Below are 16,024 nucleotides of genomic sequence, written 5' to 3' on the forward strand. Positions count from 1 at the left end.
AGTCTCAATTCTAGTGCCTGTAAATTTCACTCAGGTAGTCACTGTGGGGAGCATTCAGAATACAGTGGTTCCTCGGTTTATGAACAGCCCTGTTTATGAACTATTCGGTTTACGAACTCCGCAAAACCGGAAGTAGTGTTCCAGTTTGCGAACTTTACCTCGGTCTAAGAACGGAAGCCGAGTGGCGGGAGGCCTCATTAGGGAAAGCACGCCTCAGTTTAAGAACGGTTTCTTTTTTTTTCTTTTTTTAATAATTTTTTAATGATTTTCCAAATTTAAAACAAAATAACATACAAACATCAACAAACAAAAACATACAAACAAGTGTAATTTCATATCCTCATTTTCATAAACCTTCTTTCTCGGACTTCCCCATACCTCACCCTCTCTGCATCCTTATTTTACAGTTTTTCAGCAACCCTTCACTCCAATTAAGTTATAACTTATTTTCTTTCTCAGTTTCATCTCAATTCATCAATCGGTTTCAGCTGTAATTCTGCTTCTTCCTTTCCCTTGACATTTTAGCACTCATCAATTTTATAACAGTTCTTAAGATAAACTTTAAATTTCTTCCAATCTTCCTCCACCGCCACTTTCTCTTGGTCACGGATTCTGCCAGTCATTTCTGCCAATCCCATAAAGTCAATCACTTTCGTCTGCCATTCTTCCAGTGTGGGTAATTCTTGTGTCTTCCAATACTTTGCTAGGAGAATCCTTGCTGCTGTAGTAGCGTACATAAAAAAAATCTTGTCCTTCCTTAACACCAGTTGGCCGACCATGCCCAAAAGAAATGCCTCTGGTTTCTTATGGAAAGTACATTTAAGTACCTTCTTAATTTCATTATAAATCATTTCCCAAAAGGCTTTAATCTTTGGGCAGGTCCACCAAAGGTGAAAGAAGGTACCTTCAGTCTCATTGCATGAACGGTTTCGGTTTAAGAACGGACTTCTGGAATGAATTAAGTTCATAAACCGAGGTACCACTGTACTATTTTATACCATATTCTCACCCATAATTCAGAGTGCTTGCATTGACCTATAAAGTGCTAGATCTGACATTTTGAAGGCATTTGATTTATCCTACCAATGTTCCAATTTAATGCTATTTTGTGGCGGTTTCCTTTGATCTTTTCTCACCCTTTTTGTTTCTAATAATGCTTTGATTTTATTGATTTTATTTCTTGAATGGATTTGTACATTTTGTTGTGAACTGCCTCTGGATATAAGGCAGAGAGATGGGGAATAAATAAATACGGAAATCAGTCTTAAATATATTGCAGACTTGCATATTTTATCTTTCCCAACCATTTTGTTTTCAATGGCAGAAACTTTGTTCAAACACTGAATGTAGCTATTGTCATAAAATAACATGTGTGTGTGTGTGCACGTAAGACATGGAAAAATAGGTAACAGTATGCAAGCAGTTGAGTTATACAGAACATCTCTGTTATTGCTTATACTTCTGATTAGTTAATGGTAGGCAGACCTCAACCTTTTCTAGCCTCAGACAAGACTAAACAACGAAGAATATTTTCTCTTGCCTTTCATTCTTACGTGATGCTTGTCTGTCCTGTGTCCTTTGTGGTGCACTACTTCCAAGTTTCTCTCTCTTCCTTTTACGTGCGGTTACGTGTTTTCATTTAGTCAGGAAATGCTGCACCAGGAAGTAAGACTAAAATCTTGCATTGTTTTTAAGACACATTCACACAAGAGTGACATCATCAGGAAGTTGGAGTGAATATAACAAAGAGACAAAAGTGCTGTGCCTGCAACTAGGGGAAAGGGGGGTTATTTTGACTGAAACCTCTTTATCTGCAAAACAGACCATCCAAGTGTCCCTATTTTCCAGGTACAGTCCTGGATTTACAGAAGGCATCCCAGTTTCTGATTTGATCCTAGAATTAGGATGTCCCTACTTTCAGCAGAGAAATGCTGGAGGGTATGGAGTTATGCATCCCCCAAGCCAAGGAGATAACTAACTATACAACCTTTATTAGACATCTGAAGGAAAGGGAAGTTTTTTAAAAAACGGTTAATGTTTTATTATTATTTTACATATATTGGAAGCCACCCAGAGTGGCTGGGACAACCCAGTCTGATGGGTGGGGTATAAATTAACAACAACAACCACACCATTATTATTATTATTATTATTATTATTATTATTATTATTTAGAACATCCCTATTTTCATCAGAGAAATGTTGGAGGGTATGAAGCAATTAGAAAATAAATTTAAAATCATGCAATGTAATTGGCTACAAATCCACCAGTCTTGCACTTTGCTCACCTGCAGACCATTCAGCAAGACTCTAGAGAACATATTCTCTATGAATCTTTAGTCTCACAGAGGTGTAGAATTCATTTTATTGTCTACCATCCCGATCTCTAAGCAGTGCAAGATTCCAGGGGTTTCAGGCCCATTTACCCAGGGTTTATACTTTGAGTAGCTGTCTACCAGCTCCACTTGGTACGCAGGCCGAGACCCTACCTGCCCGCGGATTGTCTCGCCTGAGCTACCTTTGAAGGTGACCCGGAAACTACAACTAATCCAGAATGTGGCAGCTAGACTGGTGACTGGGAGTGGCCACCGAGCCCACATAACACCGGTCCTGAAAGACATAAATTGGCTAGCATTGCTTGGATCCAGGACTGGATTAAATTAGAAAATACAGATTTGTTAGATATTGAAGGACATAACAGATTTGGATGGCATGCATATTTGTGGCATGATAAAGAGAAAGTGCATAAAAGATTTTACAATCATTTAATCAGGAGATCACTTCTAAAGTTCTGGGAAAGATAAAGATTTATTAGATTAGTTGTCACCAACAGAAGCAACATCAATTAAAAAAATAAATAGGAAAGAAAAATGGCTTACATATAGAGATCTCTTAATAGAAATAGAAGGGAAATTAAAACTGAAAGATTTTGAAGAGATTCGAGAACATGTCAATGACTGGTTGCAGTATTTTTGAGTAAATTAGGTATTTAAAGAAGATAAAAAGAAAGGATTCAGTTATACTCTGTCTAGATTTCAAAGAGAAATTGTAGGTGACAATACCAAAATATTGAAGATGTATAATTTATTGCTAGAATGGGAAACCAAATATGAAGAGGTCAAATGTGTTATGATTAAATGGGCACAAGATTTAGGACATAATATACAAATGGAAGATTGGGGAAAACTATGGAAAGTGGATTTAAAATTTACTGATTGTACAAGTCTGAAAGAGAATTATATGAAAATGATTTATCGATGGTATATGAGACCTGTTAAACTTGCAAAAATGTATAAAACCAAGTTCCAATAAGTGCTGGAAGTGTAACAATAAAGAACATACGTTTTATCATATGTGGTGGAATTGTAAAGTAATCATAAACTATTGGGAAATGATATATAATGAATTCAAGAAGATGTATAAAATAACTTTGGTTAAAAAATCAGAAGCTTTTTTGTTAGGACAGGAATTGCCAAAAGAGCAGAAGATGTATGCTATAACGGCGGCTAGGATTCTATTAGCTCAAAAATGGAAAGATGACAAGATTCCAAAGAAAGAAGAATGGCAAGTCAAATTTATGGAATATGCAGAAATGGCGAAACTTCCGGGAAGACTCAAAGACAATGATAATGAAGACTTTAAAAAAGACTGGGAACCATTCATGTTGTATCTACAGAAATATTATAAAGAAATGGACTCACTAGCAGGGTTTGAGTAAACACTTAAAATTAAGGAAACAAGTGTAAAGGTTAAGAAAAAAGAATATGGAAATTAATCAAGTGTAAGATGTAATTTGAAAAAAAATGGTATAAAAATGATAAGAATGTAAGAGCATTTAGCTAAAAGATCATAAAAATAAGATAAAAATTAAGCAGAAGTAGCAAATATTTAAAGAACCAGAAGGGGAAGTTGAGGGAAGTCCTGGGATCGGGGTGGGGTGGTTTCAGTTTCTTTTATTTTTTTCTCTTTTATATGATAAATGTGTTGTATATTAAATTGTAAAATCTAATAAAAATGTCTATAAAAAAGAAATACTGGTGTGCATTTTAATCTGTTTCAGTATTATAACTTTTAATTTTTTTAAAAGTATTGTATTTTTTTCTTGATTTTATTATTCTGTCTTTTCGTAAACTGCTTTGAGGCTTGTTTGTTTGTTTACAATCAAGCAGTGTATAAATGTTCTGTCGCCCGAGGTGGCCGCTTCACTCTGCCTCATGAGTGGGCCAGCAGGCCTTCTCCTCTGTAATAATGCAACCACACCCGCAGACTGTTCGCTTGTTCAAAAAGCTTTGAGAAGAAGAAGCAGCAGCTTCTTTAAAAAAACCCAAAAGTTTCCAGCTCCCCTTTGCCAAATCCCAAAGAGCATGAAACAGAAAAGCAATTTCAGGTGGCAGCATCGTCTTGGCAACCGCAATCTCAGCCAGGAGAGGTGAAATTTTGTTGTTGTTTAGTCATTTAGTCGTGTCTGACTCTTCGTGACCCCATGGACCAGAGCACGCCAGGCACTCCTGTCTTCCACTGCCTCCCGCAGTTTGGTCAGACTCATGTTTGTAGCTTCGAGAACACTGTCCAACCATCTCATCCTCTGTTGTCCCCTTCTCCTTGTGCCCTCAATGTTTCCCAACATCAGGGTCTTTTCCAGGGAGTCTTCTCTTCTCATGAGGTGGCCAAAGTATTGGAGCCTCAGCTTCAGGATCTGTCCTTCCAGTGAGCACTCAGGGCTGATTTCCTTCAGAATGGAGAGGTTTGATCTTCTTGCAGTCCATGGGACTCTCAAGAGTCTCCTCCAGCACCATAATTCAAAAGCATCAATTCTTCGGCGATCAGCCTTCTTGATGGTCCAGCTCTCACTTCCATACATCACTACTGGGAAAACCATAGCTTTAACTATACGGACAAGGTGATGTCTCTGCTTTTTAAGATGCTGTCTAGGTTTGTCGAGGTGAAAAATAAATATTCCAGTAGGAAAGAGCTCAATGGCCAAACGGGCTTTAAATTCAATGCATCGTTCTGTGGCAACGCCATACCGAATCGCACCCGCTAAGGCCGGGCTCGAACCGCCGCAGACAACCACCTCAGCGCCTTTTTTTTAGCTCCGCCTGGCCGGCACAAGCCTGACCAGCCTCTGCTCCTCCTTCACGGGGCGATTCGTGCTAGTCCCGCCCCCTCTCCGCTACGATTGGACCGTCCATCCGCTTAACCCCGCCCCGACACCGCCTTCTTCGGGATTGGCCCTCTCGAATTTCGGGGCGCCGAGCCGCCGAGCTTAGGCATCTGGGTCCCGCCGCCCGGCTTGGCATTCGAGGGCGTTTCCACTCTGCGCACCACCCCAGCCCACCGTGTCAGTGTAGTAATACGCTCCGACCCCGCCCCGCGGTGACGTTCCCGCCTGTCATTGGCGGTCGCTTCCGGCTGCGTTTCCGGTGCGATATTACCAAGGCAGGGACGGGCGGTGGTTGGTTTCTCGGCTGTTGGCCGCTGCCTGACTGACTGAGCCGGCAAGATGGAGCGCGGCGCCGAGAAGCTGAGCGGGGAGCCCCGCGCCAACGGCTGCAGCCTCACCGGGCACCACGGCCTGAAGAACGGCTACGTGCGAGGCTTCCCCGGAGCGGAGCCCCACGGCCAGGTGAGGCGGGTCGACGGGGCTCTTCTGGCGGGGCGCGCCCTGCTGCCGCTGCCGAGCGGCCCCTCCCCAGAGCGGAACCCAGGCCGCGGCCTGCTCGGTCCCGGCGTGCGTCCGCTTGGGCTGGAGTCTCGCCTCAGGGCGAGGTTCTTGGGCTGGGCCGCGCTTGCCTCTGGCGTCCCCCGCAGTGGGGAAAGAGGGAGAAGGATGGCCTGGACTCGACACAGGCTCCTTCGGCTGCCTCTTCCCGCCTGCCCTGCCCTCCTTGGCGTGGCCGAGAGGAACGCTCGAGGCTGGCAGAGTCGGGCGACTCCCCGCTCCAGGAAGGGACGGAGGGAAGCAAAAGTGCCTTTCCCTTCCTCTTCTTTTCCTCGAGGGGACGGGGCGTTAATCTAACCCGGAGCCGGCGTCCTTCCCTTCCCTTCCCTTCCCTTCCCTTCCTTCCTTCCTTCCTTCCTTCCTTCCTTCCTTCCCTTTCCTGGCTTTGGAAGCCCAGGATGATTTCCGCAGGGACACGCACACTTCGTGTCTCGGTTTCGGTAGCCGAATTTCCTCTTCGCATTCAAGAAGGAAGGAGTACAGCGCCGGCCTTACTGGCTGCTTTCGTTGAGGTTTCCAGGCTAAGACAGCTGCTTACTCTCTAACGGGGCTGGAAGGCGAGTTTCCTTCACCCCCATTCCAATGCATCCTGATTAATAAAAGGATGGCACGAGGGCAGGCCTGTCACCCCCACCCCCACAAAATGGTCTTTTTGCCCGAGCTTCATATTCAGATCAAGGGGGAAGCCCCAGGACAGGAGTGAAAGTGGCAGGAATTAGGAGCAGAAGGGTAAATTGTGGTCCCCAGTTGTTTGGTGGGGGGTAGGGATGAGACTCCGGTACTGTATCTAGCCTTCAATAAGCCACGGGGCCAGGTAAGAAGGGGATCTGCCACCTATTTGATCCTCCTTATTTAACTGCATTCACAGCAGCCTGAAACTGTGTTTCTTCTATAGTTTAGTGGGTGCAACCATCTGATTTTGGCATGCTCTGTGTGTGTGTGTGTGTGTGTGTGTGTGTGTGGTAAAACAAAAAAGAAACACAGAATTTCTAATTAAGGCCACATTTTGGTGCTTTATATAAAAGCCATGAATCCTGCTCCAGTTTACTGTGTGTATAACTTATTTCTGGAACTGAAGCTTGAAATTGAAGTGTGTTTAGTAGTTGTACTACTTTTTATATCTTAAGATGTTCTGGCCATTATTGACACTTAGTTTGGTTATGATTTATTGTGTTTTGCTGCTTTTCTTCTTGTAGCTTGATCATATGTAAGTTTATTTAGAAGTTAGACTTGCAGAATTTAGTAGCCTTCAAGTCTATCCTACATACACTTACTAGTGAGTAAACTTGCTGCCCTATTATTGTGTTTTGATTTGCTCTGTTTCACTTGTATGCAACGCTGACAAATGTTTACTGATTACTACTGCCGTTGTCTTCTGGTGACAATCACTTCATTGTACAAACATTCTTTTATTCCTCAACAACCTTGTGAGGTATCTGGATGACCTTGGTAGACAACTGTTATTTTTTACTGGCCATCCATGAAGTCCAGTCTCACCATAATACTGCATTAGTACCACTGTATATGGATTTTTTGACGTGATCTAAATTTATTCAGACTGAATGAATTAATATCTCAGACTTTGTATAAGCTCAGTGAACACATTGTTTTTAATATTTGATTCACTTCATGCCTTTTGACCTTTTCCATTTTGAATTTTAAGACCGTTCAACCTTTCCCTGCAAACATATAATTTTTGTTAAAAGCCCAAATATTAAACATTTACAATAGGTGAGAAAACTATGCATTTTGGACATTCCTTATCCAGGCATTTTTATTACAGAAATGAAGAAAACTACATGTTCACATGAAGCATGTGTTCTATGGCAGTTTGTACTGAGACCTGTTTTAATAGGCTAGCTAGAAACTGTGTCTCAGGTGCAGTATCTGCTTCCAGTTTCTGGGAAAGTGGGTATAGGGTTGTATACAAATTTAATAAATAATACTAACCAAGGGTCATGCTTAAATCAGATTTTGGGTATGTAAGATCCTTCATTTAGAACCTGTGACACACAAACACACACACATGCGCCTATGTTTCTCACAGCATTTGAATCTGGAGAAGTTGTGAAAACTCTGGATTGGTGTCTGAATGAACTGTTGGACTGGATATGGGCCAATACACTGTATTTGAATCCTGGAAGGAGAGGCTCTTGGAGTGGGTGATTCCCCTATCTAGGAGACTGGAAAGTTATCTGTTCTCCATAGGGTTGTACTCCCTCTGAAGGAGCAGGTGCATAGCTTGGGAGCTCCCGGATACATCTCCCTCACTAGATGCTCAAATGTCCTCTGTGACTAGAAGTGCCTTTTACCAGTTCTGCCTGGGTTGCAAGCTATGGCCATTGTTGCACAGGGATAGCCTGATACTGCAACATGCTCTGTGTGGAAATGTGATTGAGCTTCGTTCAGAAATTCCAAACCATTGTTAAAGCATCTGTGGCGGCTGCGGTCAATCACTGAAATTATCTGCAGGAGTGTGGTTGGTTATCCCCTGAGTTGATGAGGCTCATTTGACAGCAACTAGAAACTGAGCCTTTTGTTTTATTGGCCCAGTCTTGTGAACTTACCATTGAATAGATGCTTAGCAGGCACTTTCTGTTTTAAAATTTAAGCACCTGTTGAAAACCTTTCTGTGTCACCAACCTTATGGTAGCAATGAAGAAAAGATCTTTTGCTAATAGTTAGTGGGTCTCTGATTATAACTTTTATGTGGTTTTTCTTGTATGGTTTTATGTACGCATGTTGTAAACTACTCTGAATTTTAATGAATAGCAGTATATAAAGATTTTTGTTGATAAATAAGTAAAGCACACTTTCACAATGGTGCAAAAAAGTTTTATTTAAAACAACTGAGTAACATGCTGTGTTCAAGTTACAAGACTTCCAACTGTTCTACAAATGGGTTCTCACCATGTTTTTCTGAAGTTCTGTATGCACTTAAATATACACTAAACGTGGTGGAACTTCTGAGCAGCAATAGAGAGGGTCAGACCATAAAACACATACATTAGAAAAGAGTGGTTCTGCCAGCTGCAGGGCATTCTTTGAATTTCTAATACACTGAATGTTATTACAAAGAACTGCTATGATTTTAAACATTCTACATTTCTAGCCTGAGTTATGAATTGTGTCAAAAAGCAGGGAGAGAAATCATGTCCTGCATTGTTCTTTCATCTTGCCAATCTTAGGTAAGACTGAGCAAACCCTCTTTAATTCTAACATTTTGAATTGCTAGCCTGAAATGTAAGGAACTGAATGCGCTACTACCAGCCCGTGGTTTTTAGTTCCTGCTAGCTCCTATGAGCAGAAACTGTTGGCTTACCCAGCCGGAAACCGTTCCTTCAGAGCAACTTCCATAGCTTCCTGCATTTTCACACATTGAGAGCTTTTGGTAACCATGTACACAATTATTGTTAGAGCCTGTCTGAGTCTCATCTTGGTTGACTCCTTCACTCCCAGAAAGGAAAGGACATTTGGGGATGGGCAGTCAGCATGGCATACTTAGTGACTACTTTTGTGGATTCTTTGGTAGGACACCTCATGTCTTGTGAGTCTACCATATGTATAGCATAACCTTCCTAGGTTTGAGACTTGGGATAGTACTTAATTGTACTGTGTACTGTGTCTTAATTTATCCTCGTTTCTGTTCAATGCGTAGCAGAATAGTGCAGGCTTGGTGCCAGCCCTGTCAGTCCCCTCTTAAATCAGTTACTTTGTATATCTAGGGTAGTCAATCTATATTTGCTTCAATAGAGAGAGAGTTTCCCCTGGCTATATAGCAGCCACATTCATAGTGGCCATGTCTGCTCACTGGGAATTTGCATTTAAGTTGTCAGTTGGAGCAAGAAAGGGGAAATCCCTTAAGATAACACATGTTTGGGTACCAGGGGAATTACAGCATTGGGATCACTGAATAGCTGGGATTATGTAACCTCATTCAGGGTGTTGAATGGCTCCCTACTAAAAAAAAAAAAAAGAAAAAGGTAAGTTCATAACCAGCTACTGGCCTGTATCTGGCTTTCTTTTTTTGATAAACCTCTTTTGGAGGAAGATTTCCAAGTTGCTGTATCCCAAGAGTTCAGAATAAATAACTGGAATAAAGCGTTTTGACACCATCTTCAAATAATTAGAGAAATAAATTATCAGTCTATTTATTGCAACCTCTCATCCCTGGGCTACATATAGTTCTCATGTCTGCAAGTTTATAATCAACACAAGGAATTGTACTTTGCTGTTCATTTTAAAGGAGCATATGTCTAATTGCACTGTTTATATAGTTTCTAGACTCAGTTCATAGTGCAGATTCTTAGCTTTATAGCCTTAACTGGTTTGGAACCTATGCAGTTTAGCTCATATCTCCTTTTATGAGCCCTTTATCCTTCTTGCTCTGTGAGTTGTGCCTCTGTCTCAATGTGACTTTGTCACTCAAAGCAAGCACTGCTTTAGCAATGAGCAGAGCTTATACAGTCAAGTTGCAGCTTATGCACATTTAACATACAGAATTTCAACTTTATGCGCTTGTCTGTAAAAAGGTGAGCATCCAACGGGAAAGTCAACAAACCCATTGCACCATTGCACTCACCTTGGGGGAGTGTTTGGAGGTGCAGGGTGAATGCAGCATCCTTGGGAGAGAGTGTAGAGGTGCAGCTGGAGGGTGTGTGCGGCCTTGGAGATTAAAAAGCATGGCCATGAAATGCAAGCCAGGTCCCTCCACTGGTGTGCAACATTGAAGACAATGATTGGTTCCAACACTGCAAGAAAAAGTGGCTGCGTTGAGCTGCTTGAGAGGATGGCATGTCGGTCTCCAATGTGGCGTGGAAATATAGCTGCAATGAATCCAGCATCTGTGCCATCAAGGTTCAAGAGAGAAACCTGTGAGGCTGTGACAGCAGGTGTTGCAAGGCTTTAGTGAAGACTGCAGAGACATTATACTTATGGCTGGAAGACATGAACTGTAAACATGTGCCTGTCATGTTGAGACAAAAGACTCTCAACCTGTATGTAGGCACCCTTCAAACCTTCTGCTATGGATCGGCAGCCTGGGAAGGAATTCAAAGCCAGCCATGGTTGGTGTGACAGTTTTAGGCACCACTTCAACCTCAAAAACGTGGACATAATTGGTGGAGCTGCTTCTGCAGACAAAGAGGCAGCAAAAGCCTACCCTGAGCAATTAAAGAAGCTGATAGACGAAAAGGGATATTTTCCTGAGCAAGTTTCTGATGCTGACAAGATGGGCCTCTTTTGGGAGGGGGGAATGCCTGACCAGACTTACATCTCCAAAACAGGAAAACAAATCCCTGGCTTCAAAGCAGCTAAAGATGGTGTGGCAATACAGTTGAGCATTTAATAAATCAGGTTAGCTGTACAGGTCAGAAAACCCCCAAAGTCCTAAAAGGCAAGAACAAAAATAACCTTCCTGTGTTCAAGTAAAGAGACTTAGATGACTGCAGGAGCATTTTTGGATTGGTTCCACAAGTGCTTCATTCCCATGGTGAAGTTCTACCTTGAAGAGAAACAACTGGCCTTTAAACTGTTACTGATTTTGGACAGTGCTCCTAGTCACCCTGAGGCAACCCACTTTGTCCTTAACAGTGTTGAAATTGTCTTTCTCTCCCCTAATATGACCTCCATTATCCAACCTCTCGACTGAGTTGTGTTTCACAGATTCAAGGCAACTTAAACAAGGCTAGTTGCCTTACTTACATTGAGTGATCAGTGAATGCATGCTGGTGAAACTTATGAAAATAATGTCGGAACGGCTTTGAGTGTTTTCCAACAATCAACAACAAAGTGGAACATATTGTCCAGATATTCAGGCGAGTGGGGGTTGATTGCTTTGTTGGCGTCAAGGAAGTAGTTGAATAATTGAGGGTCTTGGACAAACATTGACTAATGAAGAGCATCCTGTTCTCACAGTGGCCAAACAGTTGCTTGTGGGAAACCAGCAAGCAGGATTCGAACACAGGAACACTTCTCTTGTGGTTTCCAGCAGCTGGTATTCAGAAGCCTCTGACTGGAGGTAGAGCATAGTCACCATGGCTAGTAGCTGTTGATAGCCCTGCCCTCCATGAGTTTGTCTAATTCTCTTTTAAAGCCGTCTAAGCCGGTGGCCATTACCACTTCTGTGGGAGCAAGTTCCGTAATTTAACTGTGTGCTTTTATAAGTTTAAATCCGCTTGAATTCGCTCAAGTCTTCCAAACAGAAAAGCACCTAAATGATTTGATTGCTGACTTTGATCCCTTTCTGGAAGAAGCCTCAAAATCACACATGGTGTTACAGACACTTTCAGTCTTTATCAAGAAATGTTTGAGCAGCTCAAGAGATAACAGTGACGGTTGCTAATCACCATGTTTCTCACAAAAAATAACGCAGCAGCAAACGAGCCCATGCAATCTACTTCTGAAGCTAAATCAGAGCCAACCACTTCACATGCAACTCGCCATCATACACCCAAGCCTCTCCCATCACTTCATGGAACAACATCAAGCACTGAAGAGGAAGGCTAAGTACCGTAGCTGGTAAGTGCTGCACCATGATTTTTATGGGGCATTTCTCAGTTTTAAAGGGTTGTTCGACTATTTTGGATTTATGTGTTACCCCTGAAATGTAATGCACACATAATATGTAAATCAGCAATACTGCCATTATCCCAAGGAGAAGGCCTTATAGGAAACTACCACAGATACATTGGGGTCAGAGCTGAGGAAAATATTTCAACTGTGTGTATTGTTGACACTGGCTGGCGGTAGCTCTTCAGGTTTTCAGGCAGGAGTCCATCCTAGCTCTTCCTGTATATGCTGGGGGTTGAACTTCAGACCGTTTGCATGTAAAGTATGTGTTCTTCCACAGGGTTATGGCCCTTCCCTTTTCTTTTTTCATAAAGATCATAAAGCATTTTTTGTTCCACAGAAAGCTTGGCTGCTGACTTCTGAGAATGTTTTAATACTGCCAGTTTCTCCAGTTTATTTTATTATGAGTGTTTTTTAAAGATGAATAGCATAATATCATAAGCTATCTTCAGCTTCAAGGTGGCAAGAGACACAAAATTTTAAATAATATTTTATAATGAATATTATTTATATTATTTAAAATTTTGTGTCACTTGCCCCCTTGCAGCTGAAGACAGGGACACAAAATTTTAAATAATATTTTAAGAGAAAATCTTGGATGTGGCCAAAGCTTGACAAAGACTCAGAAGTGAGAGGAAGGCTGTGGTCTGCACAACCCCCTGGTCACTTTTTCTGTGATGGTATTCTTTTTTGCTTACTTGTTCCCCGTTTCCATGTCTTTACTTCTCTCCGTACTATCATCCTTCAGATTCTTTGAGAATCTTTAACTTGAGATAGTTTAATTTTAACAGTATTATCCTCTGCTTTTTTTGCCCTATAGGACACACTTTTTCCCCTCCAAAAATGAAGGGGAAATCTGTGTGCCTCCTATGGGGCGAATGCAGGCTTTCGCTGAAGCTTGGAGAGCGAGAGGGGTCGGTGCGAACCGCCCCCTTTCGCTCTCCAGGCTTCAGGAAGCTATCAGCAAGCCTGGGGAGCCTGCGGGAGTTCCTGCAGGGCTCCCTAGGCTGCAGATAGCAGCCTGCTGCACGGGGCGCGCTGAAGCAGCGCGCCCCGCGCTTCAGGCAGAAATCCGCAGCCTAGGGAGCCCTGTGGGAGTTCCCCCAGCTTCTCCCCAGCGCCAGCCCCACAAGCTCAGGGGACAGCGGGGAGGCGGAGCGCCGCCATCCCACTGTCCCCCGACCTGCTTTGGATTCCCCGACCTGGTCTTGGGGGGGAAAATAAAGGAATTTTTTTCCCCTTTATTTCCCCCCCCAAAAACTAGGTGTGTCCTTATGGGACAAAAAAATACGGTATGTGGTGCTCCTCTTGCTTTCAGGCCGAGGGAGCTGGCGTTTTCGGGTGATTTATAGATGGTATTTAACTCCAACCAAACTAGCTAGAATGTATAAAATGAGAGAATTGTTGGAAATGTAATATTAAAGGAGACTTCTATCATATGTGGTAGACTTGTGATAAAGTTAAATTATTTGGGGGAAAGATGTTTAGGTATACTTTTTTAAAAAACAACAACAACAAAGCTGAAGCATTCTTGTTGGGTTTGATTGGAGAGGAAATATCTAAAGTTGACCAGAGATTGTTTATACAAAACAAATTCCTTCCAGTAGCACCTTAAAGACCAACTAAGTCAGTTCTTGGTATGAGCTTTCGTGTGCATGCACACTTCTTCAGATACACTGAAACAGAAGTTTCCAGACCCTTCTATATAGTGAGAAGGGGGGAGGGGTATTACTCAGAAGGGTGGTGGGAATGGGTGATTGGCAGATAGCTGTGATGAGCCTGTTGACGACTCTTAACGACTGCAATAGGTCTTACAGGAAAAAGCCCTTGCTTTTTTCTGTAAGACCTATTGCAGTCGTTAAGAGTCGTCAACAGGCTCATCACAGCTATCTGCCAATCACCCATTCCCACCACCCTTCTGAGTAATACCCCTCCCCCCTTCTCACTATATAGAAGGGTCTGGAAACTTCTGTTTCAGTGTATCTGAAGAAGTGTGCATGCACACGAAAGCTCATACCAAGAACTGACTTAGTTGGTCTTTAAGGTGCTACTGGAAGGAATTTGTTTTGTTTTGACTATGGCAGACCAACACGGCTACCTATCTGTAAGAGATTGTTTATGTATGCCACTACGGCAACTAGAACTTTGTTAGAACAAAAGTGGAAACAGCAAGAATTACTGATGGTGGAAGAATGGCAGACGAAGATGATGGACTATGCAGAACTAGCAAAGCTGACAGGGAAAATCTGAAACCAGAGTGACCAAGTGTTTCAGAGAGATTGGAACAAATTTATTCAGTATATAGACAGTTACTGTAAACATGTAAAGACACAGGCAGGACGGAGATAAACCATGCAGTGTATATTAGAATAAATTTTCTATTTTCTTCATCAAGTTTATGATAAGATAGGACAAATGTAGAATTGTGATTATATAAATGCGTGAAATTAATATGTGTTTTATAAAAACCAGACACTGGAATGGAGGGATGTCGAGTAGCTTGGTGGAGCTAAAAATGTATAAATGAAGATAAGATGTTATAATATTGTTAAAAATCAAAAATCAATAAAACATTTTTTTTTAAAAAAAGGGTGTTTACCTTTCCGCCAGAGCGGTACCTATTTTTCTACTTGCACTGGCATGCTTTCAAACTGATAGGTTGGCAGGAGCTGGGACAGAGCAATGAGAGCTCACTCGGTTGCGGGGATTTGAACCGCCAACCTTCTGATCAGCAAGCTCAACAGGCTCGGTGGTTTAGCCCACAGTGCCACCCACACTTTTTTACCTTTTTTACCTTTACCTACCTACTAGGCTGACAGGATTTACTAAAACTGTTTTTCCCCGCAAAGAAAAGAGTTCAACAGTGGAACGGATTCCCTTAGAAGGTGGTGGACTCTTTGTCCTTGGAAAGTTTTAAAGCAGAGGTTAGATGACCATTTGACATGGATGCTTTAGTTGAGATTCCTGCATTGCTGCGCTCTGCTGCCCAGGAGGACTCTCCTGTGTGAGTGTCTGAGGGCCCTGCTCTTGCCGCTTACCATCTACCTGGCCCAGGGCGGGGCCTGAAGCCTCACAGGGACTGCTGTGCTCTGCTGCCCAGGAGGACTCTCCTGTGTGAGTGTCTGGGGGCCCTGCTCCTTCCTGCCACTTACCACCTGGCCCAGGGCAGGGCCTGACGGGCCTCACTAGGACAGTTGCTGTTACTGCTGGAGGGGTGCAGAGTGCTTTTAAAATGTTTTAAAAATTTTCTTTTGAATTTTTGTATGTGGGGAGGGTGGGGGTGGGATGGATGTTTATTGGGCCTGGGAATTTGTTTGATTTTATGTTTTTGTAATTTTTACTGTTTTTTGTTTGTATTGTTTTATTGGTTTTATTGTTGTTTTTTTTAAGGTGTTATTTTGTGCTTAAGGGGAGGGGTCAGGGCTGCCGGGGAGTAAGTCCTAGCCAACAAAATGGCTGGGGCATGTTCCACAGGGGGGGATGCACTGGGACAACCGATCTCAGTGATCACGGGTAGGAGGAGGAGTTACGCTAAGACCAGACCATGTCATTACAGAGGAGGCAGGTTTAGTCGTTGTCTGAGGACTATCCCTGCCTCCGGGTCTGGTCCTGACCGGATGGATACTAGAATCAGCAAGGGATACCCACATGACCAGAAGGTGCTGCTGTGCAATGCCAGGTCAATGATTCATAAGACCACTGCCATCCATGACTTGATCATGGATGGAGGAC

At 42.7% G+C, this 16,024-nt stretch overlaps 1 protein-coding gene across 3 annotated transcripts in view; it reads left to right on the forward strand.

Annotated features, from left to right (window-relative positions):
• The first annotated feature begins 937 nt into the window (after nt 1-937).
• Nucleotides 938-16,024, forward strand: part of SPTLC2 (serine palmitoyltransferase long chain base subunit 2) — a 70,424-nt gene continuing 55,337 nt past the window's right edge. The window contains exon 1 of one of the 3 annotated variants that reach the window (XM_081862038.1): nt 938-976. Coding sequence is in view for 1 of the 3 variants with exons in the window: in XM_081862037.1 (XP_081718163.1) it covers nt 5,504-5,626 (123 nt within the window). In the remaining 2 variants the exon portion in view is untranslated. Of the gene's footprint in view, nt 977-5,417; nt 5,627-12,221; nt 12,242-16,024 lie in introns of those variants that run through there. The other 2 variants (XM_081862037.1, XM_081862039.1) reach the window with 2 other exon arrangements.

The sequence above is a fragment of the Podarcis erhardii genome (genome assembly GCF_964252035.2).
Source record: "Podarcis erhardii genome assembly, chromosome: 1".
NCBI lineage: Eukaryota > Metazoa > Chordata > Lepidosauria > Squamata > Lacertidae > Podarcis > Podarcis erhardii.